This window comes from Nasonia vitripennis (genome assembly GCF_009193385.2).
Source record: "Nasonia vitripennis strain AsymCx chromosome 2 unlocalized genomic scaffold, Nvit_psr_1.1 chr2_random0002, whole genome shotgun sequence".
NCBI classification, from domain to species: domain Eukaryota; kingdom Metazoa; phylum Arthropoda; class Insecta; order Hymenoptera; family Pteromalidae; genus Nasonia; species Nasonia vitripennis.
This window is the reverse complement of record NW_022279608.1, coordinates 1466677-1484306: the sequence shown is the minus strand read 5'-3', so window position 1 is coordinate 1484306 and position 17630 is coordinate 1466677. Positions and strand designations below refer to the sequence as shown.

General features: G+C 36.4%; 1 protein-coding gene across 16 annotated transcripts in view; it reads right to left on the bottom strand.

Annotated features, from left to right (window-relative positions):
• LOC100680429 (protein unc-79 homolog) overlaps nt 1-17630 on the bottom strand; it is a 2400004-nt gene that overhangs the window by 1589067 nt on the left and 793307 nt on the right. For all 16 annotated transcript variants that reach the window (XR_004345182.1, XR_004345183.1, XR_004345184.1 and 13 more), the window contains one exon: nt 9674-9822. Coding sequence is in view for 13 of the 16 variants with exons in the window: in XM_031923950.1 (XP_031779810.1) it covers nt 9674-9822 (149 nt within the window). In the remaining 3 variants the exon portion in view is untranslated. The remainder of the gene's footprint in view (nt 1-9673; nt 9823-17630) is intronic.

The following is a 17630-nucleotide window of genomic DNA, read 5'->3' as shown; positions in this document are numbered from 1 at the left end:
AACGAACGTTACATGCGAGAAAGGAAAAATATTAGCAAAATTTTTAGCTGACTCCGGTGTAACTGAGCACCTTATAAATTTACGCATTATTTTTAAAACCGTTGACGAAAGAACGGGCGAAATTAAATGCGCGAATAATTCGAAAGAAGGGATGTTGCAAATGGAGGGAGTCGGCGATATTGTATGTAGAACGAACAAAAACAAACTGTTAAATTTAAATAATGTTATATGGGCCGAAAATTTATCCGAAAATCTTATTTCATTACGAAAATTTGTTGATCAAGGCTTAAGTGTTTATTTAGGCAATCAACGTATTGACATTTAGGACTCGAAATCGAACGAATCTTTATTGACTGGTATATATGAAAGACCTTTTTGGATAATAGAGTTCAAAGTAAATAACTCAGGATATTCTAAATGCAAATTCAATGATGTTAGAGCATACGTAGTCACGCGAAGCAAGGCAAGGGAAAGGAGAAATAGTGTAGAAATTGAAAGTATGAATAAGGAAACGGAAGAATCAGTTGAAAGGGAAAATGAAACTGAAAACGAAAGAGAGAATGAATTCGAAAGAGAAAAAGAGAAAGAAATTGTTAATTCAAACTTAGGAAACTGTTCGGATTTTGATGTCACAGTAAGAGATAGAAATATAGTGCTAATTGATCAAGCCTCAATTGAGGACGATCCAGACTGCAGCATAGAATTCGAAAGTGCTAAGAGACGAATTAGTAACAAATCTATGCTGTGGCACACACGAATGGGTCACGCGTCGCTTGAATATCTAAAGAAATTACAGACTAAACATCCCAAAATTAAAGATTTAAAAGAATGCAAGTTCGACGAAAGCATTAGAAACTGTGAAGTTTCATTAATTTCAAAATTAAATAGACTACCCTTTCGAACTACACGTACTAAAACGAAAGAACCTTTACAGATAATTCATTCGGATGTTATGGAAAAGATAAGTCCGTATTCTCATCCTAAAGGGTATAAATATATATCTGTATTTATTGATTATAGTTCGAGACTCGTCATGGCTTATGCCATGAAAACAAAAGACGAAACGGATTATTGTTTCGAATCTTTTGTAAAGAGTACTCGAAAACTCTTGGGAAGGGACGCAGAGGTATGTTACCTGAGAACAGATCAAGGCACTGAGTATACCGGGGGTTATACAGTTGAAGTTTTGAAGAAACTAGGAGCCGAACATCAATTGGCTTGCCCGGATACTCCTCAACACAACGGTACGTTGGAAAGATTGAATCAAACGATACAACGTAAGATTCGAACGCTAATGTATGACTCGAAGCTACCTGAAAACATGTGGGATTTAGCTCTGAGTGCGGCAATCTATGCGTATAATCGGACACCACATGTATCGAACGATATGATTTCTCCGTTGGAAAAATTCAATCCGCAAATCAAAGTTGACCTGACACAGATCAAACGATTTGGCTGTCTGGCATATATGAAAGTACAGTGAAAGGTATGTCCGAAATTTCGATTGCTAGGTTTTAGAACAATTCTAGTTGGATACAAAGACACTGGTTATTTATTTCTGAAACCGGAAAATGCAAAGCTATACAAAAGTCGCGACGTTAGATTCAACGAAAGATTTGTTTTTGGAGACAAATACAAGAAAGATGAAATAAATAACTAGGCCAATGTCAATTTAGAAATAAATGCAAGTAATTGGTTCAATGAATTTGAGCCCAAAAGTGAATCGAATGAAGATAATATGCACGAAACTTCGAACGAAGGAACCGAAGGAGTTGGAAAACGTAAAAGAGGACGACCGAAAAAGTTGATTGTTGAAAAGGAACAATCTTCAGCAGATGAACAAATTCAAGCTTTGATTGCAAACATTAATGGTGATGGATAACATAATGGTGAACAAATGGGTAGAGGCAATCAACGAGGAATTGAATTCAATGTATAAAAACAATGTTTGGAGTCTGGTGGACAGACCAAAAGCAAAAGACAAAGAACGAAAGCCAAACATTATTGACTCATGTTGGATATTGAAAAGAAAGATAGAAAGTAATAATAATGAAAATTTCAAGGCTCGGCTTGTGATTAGAGGATTTAAAGATAAGAATGTTTATGATTTTCAAGAAACCTATGCACCAGTTTCACGATTACCCCTAATCCGAGCAGTGCTCGCAATCATAAATAAATATAGTCTGGAAGTATGTCAAATGGACGTGAAAACTGCCTTTCTAAATGGCACAATAAATGAAGACATAAATATGGAAATTCCGGAAGGGGTTCAATGTTCGAATGAAACAAGAGTGAGTAAAGTCTGCAAGTTAGAAAGAGCGTTGTACGGTCTGAAAGTAAGTCCAAAGCGATGGAACGAAAGATTTATGGAAGCTGCTTTGAAAAATGGTCTACAGTCACACGAAAACGAACCATGCTTATTTACATGGCGACAGGAAGATAAATTGTTGATGTTGATTCTATACGTGGATGACATATTGTTATCAAGTAACGACGTAGGAAAACTCAACGAGATCAACCGAAAGCTGATGAAAGAATTCGACATGACTGACTTAGGAGAACCAAATATCTTTCTAGGTCTGGAAATAACACGAAATCGAAAAACGAAAGAATTGAAACTAACTCAAACTGAATACATCGATTGCATACTTCGAATGTTTGGTTTTGATAAATCGCATCCAAAGCGAACGCCAATGATTACAAATCAGGTAGCAAATCGTGAACGAAAGTATAGAGAAGAAAATGAACATTTGAACGAATTTATCGAAGGAAGTAATGTTGGAAATATTTCATATTGAGAAGCTGTAGGAACGTTGCTATATTTAGCAAATGCTAGTTGACCGGATATTTGTTATACGGTAAATGTACTGAGCAGGCATCAAAACAACCCGACAGAAAATGAATGGAACATGATTAAACGTGTGTTTTGTTATTTGAAAGGAACTCGAACACTAGGATTAAATTATTTGGGAAGCTCGAACGACTTACAAGCTTATTCTGATGCAAGTTTTGCAGTCTGCAAGGAGTCTCGAACGACTAGTGGTTTCGTCATTAGACTGTATGGCGATTCAGTTACATGGCGAACGCGCAAGCAAAATTATGTGGCATTGTCAACTTGTCAGGCTGAGTTCGTCTCGATGAGTGATGCTTGCCAGGAACTGATGTCTCTGAACAACTCTTTGAAAGTAATATTGACTGACAATTTCTTCCTTATGAAATTGTGGTGCGACAACAAAGCGGCTGAGTCAAGCTCGAAGGTTAGCGGAAGCAATAAATTGAGACATATGCCGGATGTGAAAGAAAACTATGTTAGAGAGTGTGTTGACAGGGGCTTTGTGAAAGTATTTTGGATAAAATCGAAAGATCAAATTGCGGACGTATTTACTAAACCCTTGGCATTTAACTTGCATGCTTGTCTAACAAATTCAATAATGAACGTCGAAAGTATTATAAACTGGTTGATTTAAATTTTTTATAATAATCTCTTATGTTACAGGAAAAAATGAATAGAGGCCGTATAATGTCGTGTATATATGCGGGAGGGAGTGTTGAAAGTAGCGCCCCCATACGCGACGCGGCGGTGCTCTGCCGAGCTCAGCTCCGTGAGCCCCCTCTCCTCTGCTGCGTGAGCTACGTGAGCGAGAGTGCACCGCGCTCACTTCTTCTCTGTCCGTCTGAGTTAACGGTGCTACGCATACAGATATATACGACGAAAGATAGTTTTGACTGGAAGTGACTCAACTCTTTATATTAAATAAACGAAAGTGAATAAAGACAATAGTGTTGTTCAGTTCTCCTGGATCTGCCTCCACATTCCCAATATTTCATCAGATGGCAAAGAAACCACTGCAAAGAGTCAGTGCTAACACCATGGGACTTATAACGTCAGCTACTCATCCTAAAGGCTGCAGGTTTATAGTTGCGTTAGTGGATAAATATTTACGCTTTGCGATGGCCTACCCAGTTAAGCAGAAGTCAGACACTGCTCAGTGTATAGACAAGTTTTGAGTTTGTAAGAGTTTTCAAAATTTTAATGATTTTGAAATTTTTTTAAAATACTTAAAATTTTAAGGATTTTAATAAATATTAATACTTGAGTTATTAATGGAAATGTTAATAAATAATAATACTATTTCTTAATATTTATGGCTGTGTAGTTGCCGTATAAACAAACAGCCAATTCACTCCCGCTTTATAGCCATAAATAATGTGAAAATCCATACATGCATTACAAAAACTATGGTGTGCACCAAGGGCTAAGCGACCTCGTGTGGTTTACAGTACTCGTCTTTGGCTTGGAGACGCACTTGCTTTCGGCACGTGCTACCTCGCCTTCGACTCGTACTGCAAACTCTATACTGGGTCTAAAAAACCCTATGCCCTTAGTACACAATGTACTATTCAGACAGCTCTCGCGTCCAGAAGTATTTTGTAAATATTCGTGAATTATTTGCGTAATATTTTAATAGTAAATATATACTGAAATATTTCTGGTATAATATTTTTGCAATATATAATATAACTCGGAAAATATTCAGAAATTTGAATACTTATTCCCAAAAATATATTTATGAAATATTTCATGAATCTTCTATGACATATTTCACAGTATCAAAGTTATTAAAGAAATCTTTTATATCAGATTGCACATCAAATAATTTTGAAATATTACGTCAATAATTTTGGAACTATTAAAAATTTTTCAATTATTCCAAAATAACACATGTGAACCATTCTTAAATATTCTATTAAATTTTTCTATAGAATTTTTTACGGCACATTTATGGAATATTTCATAAATATTTCAAGAAAAGAATAAAATTTTCTCTGAATCTTGCAAGGAAATAATTTGTAATGAGCGGCGAGATATGCATATTCTCGCGTGTTCGTTCGTCGCGAGAAGTTAGGTGAGCATAGCAGACGACGCCGTCGGACGGCTGTACCGACGGAACACCGAGGAGAGAGAGGTCAAGAGGGAACTCGGTAACGGAGTTGGAGAAAACCGGTAGACTTTCACTACCAGCGCGCGAGGAAGGAGCTCATCTTCATAGCCGCAAGAAGCCCGCTAGTGGGACTGATCTGACCCGTATCCGTGAAGGATCTGCAAAGGGTGCACCGACAGGGACCTGAAGGGTCGCTTCCATCGTTCGAGGGGAAACGCTTCCTGATGCCCGGGATTGTATCGCCACGGCGAGAGGTGCGAGTTGAGACTGCTAAAGTATGCACTTTCTGAAATACATACACAGCATCTAAGAAACCAACTAACCAAATCATTTTTTCCAAAATATAAACTAAAATGGCAAGATGTTTCTCGAAAGAAAGATGTTTTTAAATCGAAACACAAAGAATTTTTTGAAAATTCTTTTGTGATTCAGTTACTTGACGAAGCTTCAACGTCAAATATAAATACTTCAACATCAAATATGAATACTTTAATATCAATCATGAATAATGAAGCTTTAACGTTATTTACTAGTAATAATCACGTACTTCTGAAAAATTTTCTAATGTTCGTAATATAGGTCGACCTCATATAAGTTATGACAAAGGATGTTCAAAAACAAAAAATAGACGAGCTTATGAAATCTCTGTAAAGCATTCTAAAGAGGAGCTATCGTTGGCGCTAAAATTAAAAGAACAAACATCTTCAGCAGATAATACTACGGATACTATAGAAAATTTCTTTAGTACCGAATATACAAATAAAGTATTAGCGATGTTTATGGACTTAGATTTAACAAAACGTACATATGAGGAAATAAGGACCTACGCTTACAATATGCATGGAAATAAATTATATCCACCTTATTCTGCAATCGTAGAAGCTAAGAAAGCTTGTTACCCTGAGCGTATCACTTGTTCTAATAGTGGAGCGAAAGTGCATTTTATATCTTTGCTAGAACATACTATAAAACGGATTCTAATGAATTTAGATAAAGAAGTATTAACAAATGCAACGAAAAGTTTAATATTTGTAGGCAAGTGGGGAATGGATGGAGCTTCAGGACAACAGACGACCAGACAAAAATGGAATTTGGTGATGTCGACTCCACCGATCTTGAATCAAGCGATGATAATTCTGTTTATCAAACTACAGCCACTGACACATCTGTATTTATTTGTAATTTTGTACCTCTGCAGCTAAGGACTACAAAAAACAAAATTTTATGGGTTAACAAAAAACCTTCATCCGTGTTTTATTGTCGTCCAATAAATTTCAAATTTCTTAAAGAAAGCGATAAAGTAACCGAGAAACATTACGAAAATATGTCAGCATTGCTAAAGAAAATAAAAAATTATAACTTTGAATATATGGAGATGGCATTTGACATAAAATGTACCATGATCGATGGCAAAGTATGCAATGTTTTAACTAAACAAAAGGCTAGTCATAGTACTAAACAAAAGTCCTAAAGATGTTAATGATATGAATTTTGTCTTAAAACAGGGCAATACAGAGTTTTACTAATGGGGGATTTCCTATCTTACACACCTGGATTCGATCCATGGAATATATTTTACATATTTCTTACAATCTAGATTTTAAGAAAGGATCAGCAAAATGTTCAGATAAAGATTTGAAAAAAGAGAGAAAATCGTTAGTTCAGCAGTCTTTAAAGAGCAAACTTGGTTTAACGGTAGAAGCAAGGTTCTGGAACAACTAACACAGGAAATGTGGCACGTTCTTTTTTTGCCAAATCTAAAGCAGTATCTCAAATTATCGGTGTAGACGAAGAGTTATTAATTAGAATGCATGTAATTCTACAAATTATATCTTGCACAAAAGAAGTTAATTTAAACGCATTTAAAAAATATTGCTTGGAAACTGCTAAAAAATGCACAGAAATTTACCCGTGGTATAAGATGCCACCTTCTGTGCATCAAGTACTAATACATGGATGTGACATTATGAGGACATTTGATGGACCTATTGGGTATTTTTCAGAAGAAGCCCAGGAATCCAACAACAAAATATTTTGCCATGCTCGAGTTCGACATAGTAGAATGTATGAAAGAAGAAAGGCGAATGAAGATATAATTCATTATAGCTTAGTTTTATCATATCCAGTCATAAGCAGCTTGCGAGATGTTGAAGAAAAAAAAACTAAAGAATTAACTTCACAAGCTCAAACATTTCTGATGAAATGATAATTCAGTAATTCTAATCCTCAATGTCTCAACTTTTCTATGTAAAAATTATAAAACATTACAGATATAAAAACTAAAAAAAATTAAAAACAAAAAAAACAACAAAAAAACCTCTTTGAAGACTGCAACCTTGACGTGGTAAAGGGGCTTAAATCTGTTTCAACGCAGATGACTATATGACGCAACTGGCGGGTTATATGATTCTGCGTGTTTCCGGTCTGGCCTGCGGAGTGGGTTTTTATTATTTTTAGAAAAAATAAAGCGATTTAACTTTCTGTTCCCAGGGTTATGTAAGTTAGCCTGCTTGTGGTTTGGTAGGGGTGGTTTCTAGGGGTAAGAGGTGAGTGGTTAGGTGGTTAGCTGGCTTATGGTATGTGGCTTTATTATTTTAAGAAAAAATAAAGCGATTTAACTCGCTGTTCCCTGGGATAGATGAGTTAGACTGCTTGTGGTTTGGTAGGGGTTGCTTCTAGGGGTCGCATGGGTTTATGGGAAGGTGATACAATAATTTCCACACCTGTAGTTTAAACTTGATGCTTTTTTAAAGAGTTTAAAAAAAAATCATGGCTCTACGATTAAAAATGACGCGTGGCTCGAATTTTGTCCATTTTCTCCCACTGTGTGACGTGTCGGTTACCGCGTCCGACGCATGAGAAAACCCCGTTACAATTTATAAAAGATTTGAGACGGCAGGCCCAGCCCGGGCGATAAGAGAACAGCAACAGATAACTTGCCTGGCGTAGGCAAGTTACCGACCGAGTGGCGCTAGTAGCTACATGTAAATAGTCTACCTAAACGCTGGTAGATGGCGTGCGCGCAGATAACACAGGAGAGAGGGAGCATCCCGGGTATATAAGGAGCCCCGGAGCCAGCAGCGAGCATTCATGATCTGGCTCTCAACTGAGCAACGTGCGAATGGTAGTACTCGCTGCTTGCTCCGGTCTCCACCATACCCAGTAGTCCATGAGCCCCAGACTCTCGAAGAGTATGTGTGCAGTCCACTCCCTCTCCTTGTAGACTGAGATCCAGCATCGCTTATAATTGAATATTGAATGATTAAATAAATAAATGAAAGACATTTAAAACATATAAACTATGTTAACCCTTGTTTAACATTACCCACTCCCATCCCCCCATCAGTTGTGTCACCAGTGTAGGATGGTAGTACCCTGTATTTAGGTGGCGCATCTGGTTCTAGACTCATGGTGAGATGGTAGTACCTCACACATCAGTCTAATAGCTGCGTGGTTTACCTAAGTGTGCGGGATATGCGTAGTTGGAATACCCTACTCATTTCCCTCTACACACGAGCAGCTCTCCTCTGGTGGCTCGGCCATTACAGAGGATAGGGAGGTATTTTGTCCACTCAATAGATATTACCGGGTGGATCAAAGACTGCTATCACTCTTCGAATGTGCTTCTCTCCCGCTTTACTAACCTCGGGTCTCGAATCCTTCGCGTTCGCGTATTAACCCTTCGCGGACCGTTTCAGATTTTGTCAAACTTTCATGAAATATTTTAGTGAAATACTTATGAAATACATTTTTACAATTTAATATGAAATATTTTTCAAATATTTTGTAAATATTTAAAAATAATTTTAAACATGTCAAATTATTTATAAAAGAATTTAGAATTAGTCTACGAAATGTTATAGTAAAATATTAATGAAATAATTCTGAGCAGTATTTTACGAAGTTTCTATGGAAGATTTTGTGAATAATTTATTGAAATATCTATAAACAAATTAAAAGTTTTTAATAATTATTTATGGAATACTTCTGAAATATTTTACGAAATATTTCGATTCTTTGTTGAAAATAAATGAAGGGATATCCAGATGGATAATCCAGTTGGATATCCACCTGGATATCTATTCATTTATTTTTAACAGGGCTGAGTCGGTTGATAAATCTTCCATAGAAGATTACTGGAAGATTTCCGAAATATTTCGTGTATATATTTTACTACGATATTTCAAAATATTTCATTAAAATCTTTTATGCTGTGTGAGCTACACACCGCACTATCGAGCTCGTTTACACCAAGTTACACTCAATATACTGTTCATTTTCTATAATTTATTGTGTTGCCGCACGCTTTATCCTAATCAAGTCAACTTATCTTTTTTATAAAAAGGAAAAGGATCCTTGCTGCTTTCGCGGGCACGCTTTCACTATACAACAGTGGTTATCTTTACATCGCCAGCCGTACACGACAACCTTGGCAGGTCTACCACGATTCGCGTTAACGCGAGAAAACAAGAAAAAGTCTTAATTATACCCACGATGGTCTGCTGCATCACGGTTGCATTGTATGCAGCTAGTGTCTGCGCGGCCGCAACGTAAGAACGTTGGCCCCGATATAATATATATATATATATATGTTTATATATATATATATATATATATATATATATATATATATATATATATATATATATATATATATATATATAAACAATATACATATATAGGTTTCTGTGTGCGCTTATCTGTGTAAATAACTTTGAGAGTATACATACTTTCTGATTATGAGATTTTCTTGACACCATATAAAAAATCCTTGATGATCTTTTGCAGCAACGCTCAAAATATCACCATATAAACACATTCTATTAAGACATTCAAGCATATAACAAACGATATCTGGACTTTTTACAACAACGAGCTCCTAAAAAATAAAAAATACCATTTTCAGACATTGTTTAACATCACAACAAACTTAATTTTTGTTGCAGTGAAATCTTATTACTAATTACTAGCACGTCATGCGCGGCCATACGGCCTTTTAAAAAGATATTTTTCACAGTATAAAGTTGTGTTTTAAAAACGTCTACAACTTTTATGCGTAACATTTTTATGTAAAACGTACAGCTGCAAAAATTTAAGTAAATAATTAATTTTTTTGCTGTAGAAAAACGATTTTGGGTTGTTAACTCGAGTTATAAGCATTTTTATGATTTTATTATCAATAAGAAAAAGTTGTTGATTTTAATTATTCACAAATTTTTTATTTAACTTTTTGTGGTAAAATGCTTAGAATTTGTGTTAGAGCCAAAAAATCGTTTATAGTGATTTTTGGAGGTGACCACACACTGCGCATATGTGCGTAAATTTTTAGTCTGATCGATTGAAGTCTCTCGAGATAATCGGCTAGCACCAAAATTTTTATTCAAAAATACATGTAAAGATAGAACGAATTGTCACCGCATTTTTAAATAACCTAGAGGATTGGGATGAAACAAAAGGTTTTAGTTTGTGGGAGAGAATACTTGTCAGCCTGATCGGTCGAAAATTGCGTGAGATATTGCATCTCACACATTTTTCGCTTACAAAACTATAAGGCACTTCTGTACCGCAATTGTTACATACTGTAAAAATTTCAAGTCATTGCAGTGATTAGCTAGTAAGATAAAAATCAAACAGCTACCCTGATAGAATAGCGCCCATTCGAAATGGTTATAAATGCAAAAACTGGCTACGTAAAATGTGAAAATGTAGTTATTATCGCACGTTGTCGAAAAATAATGCAGAATAACACGCAATTATTAAATAAAATGACTTTATTCATAAAACTAAGGTTAGACTTAAGTACACTTTGTAATAAATTATTAATTCAAAATAGAAAATCATAAATCAGTACAACTGCGGCGGAAGGCAGAACTCACATCCGAATTGCTTAAGCGCTTGCGTCAAAGTGATGAGCCAGAAAAGCTTGACATGTTTTCGCCGTCGTCAAGAGGTGGCGACAGACTCAGGGTTGTTGGCTTGTGCGTCTAGGTGACGCCAGTCTGCGTTTACTGTCGGTAAAAAAGTAGATATTTAAAATTTGAAAAAATAGCGATATCTTGTGTATCGCTTCCTTTCTAATGTAGCCTTATAATAGCCATTTTTCGGGTTTGTGTTGTAATACCCCGTAGAAGCTCTGCATAAATTAATAGACTGTAATTAAATACTAAAATTCTTTAAACGAAATTTTAGATTTTACGCGAGTAATTCACGCTCTCCCACTTTCCATTTCAACGCTACAGACCACAGCTGAGATCACAACAACAGCGCCACCAGCCAGCGAGCGGCGGCAGCAGAAGCAGCGATAGAGCAAGGAGAGCGCGCAACAAGCGTGTATATCTATATAAATTGAGCGGCGAGCGCAGCGGCGCGAGAGAAGGAGTAGCGACGCAGCAGCGGCGCAGCGTGCGCATTAGAATATGCTTGTGTAAATGATTTTTGTATATAGGTGTGAATGTACGTGTGCAAGTATGAATGTGATATTTTTTTCGGCGGCGCAATGCTTGCTCTCTCCAGTGCCTTTATAAGGACTTGTACGGGCTATTTGAGCTCACTAGCCAAAGCGCAACTTAAGCGCCAGCGCAACTAAAGCGCCTAGTCCCTGCTCTTAAGCAATTTACGCCTTGAACAGGTAAAATACCTAGAATATTTTCGAATATTTCTTGAACTTATAAAATTTCTGTATCTCAAAATATTTATAAATTCGTCGAGTCAAAACTGATAACGCAACTAACGCGTATCAGTTGAGAATAATTTCAAATATCTACTACACTTATACAATTGTGATCTAGAGTCAATAACGCAAAAATTAAGCGTATTGTCTTACAAAAATACTGTAAAATCAAAGCGAAGACATAAATCTCTCTGTTACAAAGAATATCTGCAATTTACGCAATATTCTATCTAAAAATACTATTTACAAAATATATTTATTTTGGTTATTGAAACGAAATAACAAAACTTTTATGATTGTAATATTCTTCCATTACCTGGTATCCCGGACCTCTCTTATTATAACAATATAATATAACATAGAATCAAATTTCTATTTATGATCTGTCGTCATAATTACGACGCAGATCAGTAAATGATTACTGCTCGTCTCTAAAAACTAAAATCATATACGCGCACAAGAGCGAGAAGAGTCGTGACTGTTTCAATGTGAAAACATGTGGGAAGTGTTTTAATGCATTTTTGGTCGACAAATGGTGTTTTTGAAAAATGTTTGTGAGGATGTATGTATGTGTGTTCATTCGTATACGCCTGTACCTCAGCTTCCACTCAATGGATTTTAACCCACCAAGTATTATTTTCTTTGTTTTTACTAGTACATAGTGGGAAAAAAGTCCGTTTCAACATTTTATAGAATTATAGCCAACATGGCGGGTGTGCGGTTGCCATCCGAGCTGCTTAGCACAGAAAGAAAAAAATTATTGGAAAGTAAGTAACAACTTAATGGTTTGCCCAGAACATAGCTACAAGGACATAACCTCGAAAATTGAGGACGACGGCATAAGTGAGTCAGCAAAACTTTTAATTGCGCAAATAAAGTTAAAGAAATCCGAAGAAGTAAGGGAAGAACTCTTAAAGGAAGTAACTAGTTAAGCGCAAGATCTACAGGATTGTGATTTTAATGAGAAGTACAACATACTGAAAGCTGAAAATTTACTATTGAAGCAACTAGTCGTAGAACTGGGAGAAAAAAATAATTTATTAAAGGAAAAACTTGTAACTAAACAGTATGATAGTGTATTACCTAAAGTATCCTATGCTGAGGTGATAAACCAGCCAAAACCGCTCCGTAAATAAGTGCCAAAAATAACAGTAAATAACATGGGCCATGAGACTATAGATATGAAAAAGAAGGTTAAAGAGTGTTTAACGCGAGAAAAAAAGATACAAACTAAAAATATAAATCATAACAAAAAAGAAGAACTAGTCATTAACTGTGTAAATAGTGATAGTGTTTAACTAACCGAAGCTGTATTAAAGGAAAACCTAGAAGGAGTTTGTGAGGTTAGAAAAGAATAACTTATAAATCGTAAAATTAAAATAGTTGTTTTTGACAACTATTTGAATTGGAGTCAAGCTGAGATAGAGAGTGATATAAACTTAAGGAACTTCAGCAGTTTCATAAAGGCTTAGCCCTACATATGTACCAAAGCAAACGTAGTGATACAACGACAGTATTAATGCAGGTTCCTTCTGAGGTATACAAGTTCATCAAGGAGAATAACAGCAAAATCTTCGTAGGATACCAAAGCTGCAAAGTCTACGACCATTTAAGTATAAGACCATGTTTCAAATGTAGTAGATATGGTTATAGTGGAAAGCTGGAACAACTCAACAACAAGGTCGACGGAATTCTGCAACGTGACAACAGCCGTTCTCTACGCAAATTCAATCAAACCCGAAAGATTCAAGACTGAGAAGCGGTAAAAATTTAAATAGATAAAATGGCTAATTTCGAATATGTAGACACTATAAGCGAGGATTTAATTCAGAAAGAGAGAACTTGTAATAGTATTGATAATTTTAACAAATTGATGAGTAATAAAAATGTTTTAATTATGCACCTAAATGTTAAAAATATGCATGCTAATTTCGATAAAGTTAAAATTTTATTTGAGAGTCTAAGTATCAAACCATCTGTTGTAATAAGCACTTAAACTTGCGAACAAGTTAATCATAGTATATATGAATTGATAGGATCCAATAGGAAATATAACTGCTATTACAACGATAGTAGATTAAATAAAAAGTTAGTAATAATAGTTCTGAGATTTCAGTTTTTTCTAATAAAGTTATTGGGGCAGACGCTGCGACAGAAGAACGGACGAGGACGATGGAAGAATGGCAGACGAGATGGACGACAAACGGACAAGGTCGGTGGACGCACAGATTGATACCGGAGGTCGGACCTTGGAAAGACAGGAACCACGACGAGGTGGACTATTACCTCACCCAACTACTGTCGGGATACGGGTACTTTCGAAAGTACCTATACAGAATGAACAGAGTGACCACACCGGAATGTACGTACTGCGGACAGGCTTGGAACGACGCGGAGCACATATTTTTCGGGTGCAGCCGTTGGATCGAGCAGCGACAGAGACTTGAGACATTACTAGGCACGACGATCACGCCAGACAACGTAACGAAACTGATGATAACCAGCAAAGACGCGTGGAGAAGCATTGCGTCATACGTTGGTAGTATCTTGCGAGGTAAGAAGGAGGATGGAAGTTTGGATAATTAAGCGAGAGCGAGAGTGGAAGAATATAAACGTAGCTATGAATGACTGGAAGTAAGGAATGAATGTGCAAAGGACAGCGGCCCAGTTCGAAGTAATGTGATAAACCGTACCGGGCTGGTGTCGGGCGTACAGGGAGATATGTGTTTAGTGGGTAGGGGTGGTTCTCGCAAGGGAACACCAGTCAGTCCGTTACAAGGATTCACAGGCTCCTACCAAAAAAATAAATAAATTAATTAATAAATTAATAAATAAAGTTATTGGAAAAGTTGATATAAGTGAATTGCTTGATATGTACCTCCACTTTAATTTTGAGTTATTTCATGGGGCAGATCCTGAGAGAAACATCAAAAACTGAAAAAAGTCCTTTTTGTACGTGACGCGATAACTGGAGTAAAAAGGCAATAATCAAGATCAAATTTTGGATTTAGTAAGCATTATATGTATAGCACATCTATCCTTTTCTTTGGGCTGTTTATAAAACCAATTAGTTTCAAAGATATTAAGCTTCCAAATTTTGTTGTCTCACCTTGTATACTGTGAGTCGTTTTTTCTAATTGACGCGATAACTGGAGTATAAAGGCAATAATCAATTCAAAATTTTGAATTTAGTTAGCATTATATAGCACCTTTATCTCTTTTTTTCGGTTGTTTATGATACTAGTTAGTTTCAAAGATATTAAGTTTCAAATTTTTTTCTCACCCTGTATACTTTGAATAATTAAAAACTGAATCGCATATATCTTAGCTTCTATTTAGTAAAATTTATGTATACTTAGGCTCGTTTTTTTCTGTTTTTGTTTTACCAATACGTTTGACACAAGATTTTCAGTTACGCATGTGCGTTTAAATATACAGATTGGTAAATAAGGTGTCAGGTAAAAAAGTGTTACGTGACAACTTTCTGGATTCACATTTGAAAAGTTCTACACGTATAAAGATACAGCGAGACTCAAGGCCACAAAAGTATCACGTGGATAAGAATCTCGCTGACCTAAACAACTTCCCCGCCAACGGCTAGAGGCGCACGTGCAGAGCTACGTTGCAGTTTTGGCGCGCAACTAGTTGCCAGACCCCGTAAGGCCTAATGAGTGCAACAAGCGCCGACACTGTAACGCGGCTAAAAGGAAGTAAGCTGGCGACTGCAGGTCCGGAACCTCTTCCGAGCGCGGACCTATAGAATTTTATTCAGATTCAATTCACAGATCAAGATCGATTAGTCATTAGATACAATAGTGTTCATCATTAGATTTCAATTGAGAATTTCGTGTAGAATTGTAAAGAGTTTGTTCAAAAGGAAATATACATAGAATTGGACCATACATTTTGTCAATATATATTCATCCAAGTCACTCATTCCCAAAATTCCAAAATATCAAAGGGAGAAAAACTCTAGAAGGAAGAGTTTTCCATTCAGTGAGTCGTTCAAGTAAAAAATCGCAAGGTAAGATTTATAAGTATTAATTTGGACCACTACCAAAAGCAAAGAAAGCACATTTGCAGGCAGGGATACGGATCCAGACCAGATTCCTCCCTGGACACCTGTAGAGCGTGTCAAATAGGCAAACTCGCATAAAAAGGGGAAACTCTTCAAGTTTCCACCTAACAAAAAGGGAGGGTGATATCTCTTGGAGCTTAGTCAAACAATTATAGCTATGCGAGAAAGAGTGAGAGAGAGAGAGAATTATAATTGATTATGTATATATAATTGATTCGAAATAATTTTATCTATCAAACAAAAAAGTACAAATACTTTATGGAATTATATTTGAAGTAAAAATAATTCAGATATCAAAGCGATACATAATGTTAAAGGAAGCTACGTGCTAAAGAATTGGCAGCGGTTTTTTTATAAGTAAGAAATATATTTCATGAAAGTATCAATAAATCAATTAGTAATTCTTGGATGCAAGATACAAAATCATCAGCGTTTTGGCATATACTGATTAATTATAATAATTTCAACGTACGACGAACGCACGACTGTAATTATTCGGCTTTGTGCAGGGCGTGGGTTCAAGTTCTCGGTCGATAGTGTCTATGCGCACTTGATCCGTATAAAATCCATGGGAAATTTGTGTAAAATCCGTGGAATTTTCGTTGTCTTTTATCTTTCCGTTTCCGTTGCCGTGTCCCCGTCGGTTCCATAACTGCTACGTTTCCGTTGCTGTTTCCGTGTTCGTGTTGGTTGCCTATTTTCTTCGTTTCCGTGTTTGTGTCACTTGCGTGTTTGCTTCGTGTCCATTTCCATTTTCGTTTTCGTGTTTGTTATTGTCGTATGTCTATTTCCGTGTCGTACCCGTGTCCATTTCCGTGTCGGTTTCATGTCCATTTTCGTGTCGGTTCCGTAACTGCTCCGTGTACGTAGTCCAAGTATGTGTCCGTGTCAGTGTCGACTCTGAATCAATATTTTGGTTATATTAGTGCGAACCAACAAAAATATAACTCGTTTGATTCGAGATATTTAAGATTTAATTTGAGATCGAGATCGAGATAATTGAATAGAAGTTTTGTTGTGAAACATCTTATGGCGCAGTATGGGTGTGAAAAAAAGATTAAAGAATATCGGCTGGCGCGACTTATGACGCTTCCTTCCGTACACTGAGAATCCTTCGGTATACCTGCTACTCTTCAAGTTTATGTGATGCCCCGATTCGTGGCAGTAGGTGCTATTCTTGTAAATCGGAGTCACAGCTACTTCCATCGGCATAATAATTATATGGTTTTTTATTTATAAAGAAGTATTGACAGGTGTGATTTTTATAATACATCTGTAAAGACCGTATTTGGTATAAATGCGGGCTGCGCGAGTTCACAAATAATTATTTAGTTCGCGGAAACTAGCATAAGCTCGGGAGCTTTATTGTTACTAGGGAGTACTAGGGTTGAATGAATAATACTGAATGTCTGGGTGTATAATTTGTCTGTCTTTAAGCACGAGTGGACGCGTGCGCGGACAGTACGGCGCGGACTCTCTAATGCACTGTTGTTGTCTGGAGATGGGACCGGCGCGGACTTACTTGTGCGCGGACACTCTTGTGCGTGGACGGTGTATTGTCTGCTCTTGATGGTTTCGTTCGGACTTCGATGTATCCGAGTTCTCTATCGTAGTGCTATCTCTCTTACCTTTGTGATTTCGATGATGATTTAGTAGGAGCTATTGACTTTCTATTTGAGGATATGATTTATGGTGGTTTCAATTAATTTATTACTCGCTGAATTTGTATTTTGTATTATTTGTTATTGATTTATTTTTAATTGACCCAGAGCACTTCACAGACGTTTGATGTTCGACATTTATCTAATAGTTTCGTTGATAGTATCGTATTTAAAATATGTAGTGTAAAGACTTACAATTATAATCTTAGTAGGTACGCAGGATTTTTCTACGATCCGTACGTGGCCAATACTGATTGAGTTACTCTACACGATTACTC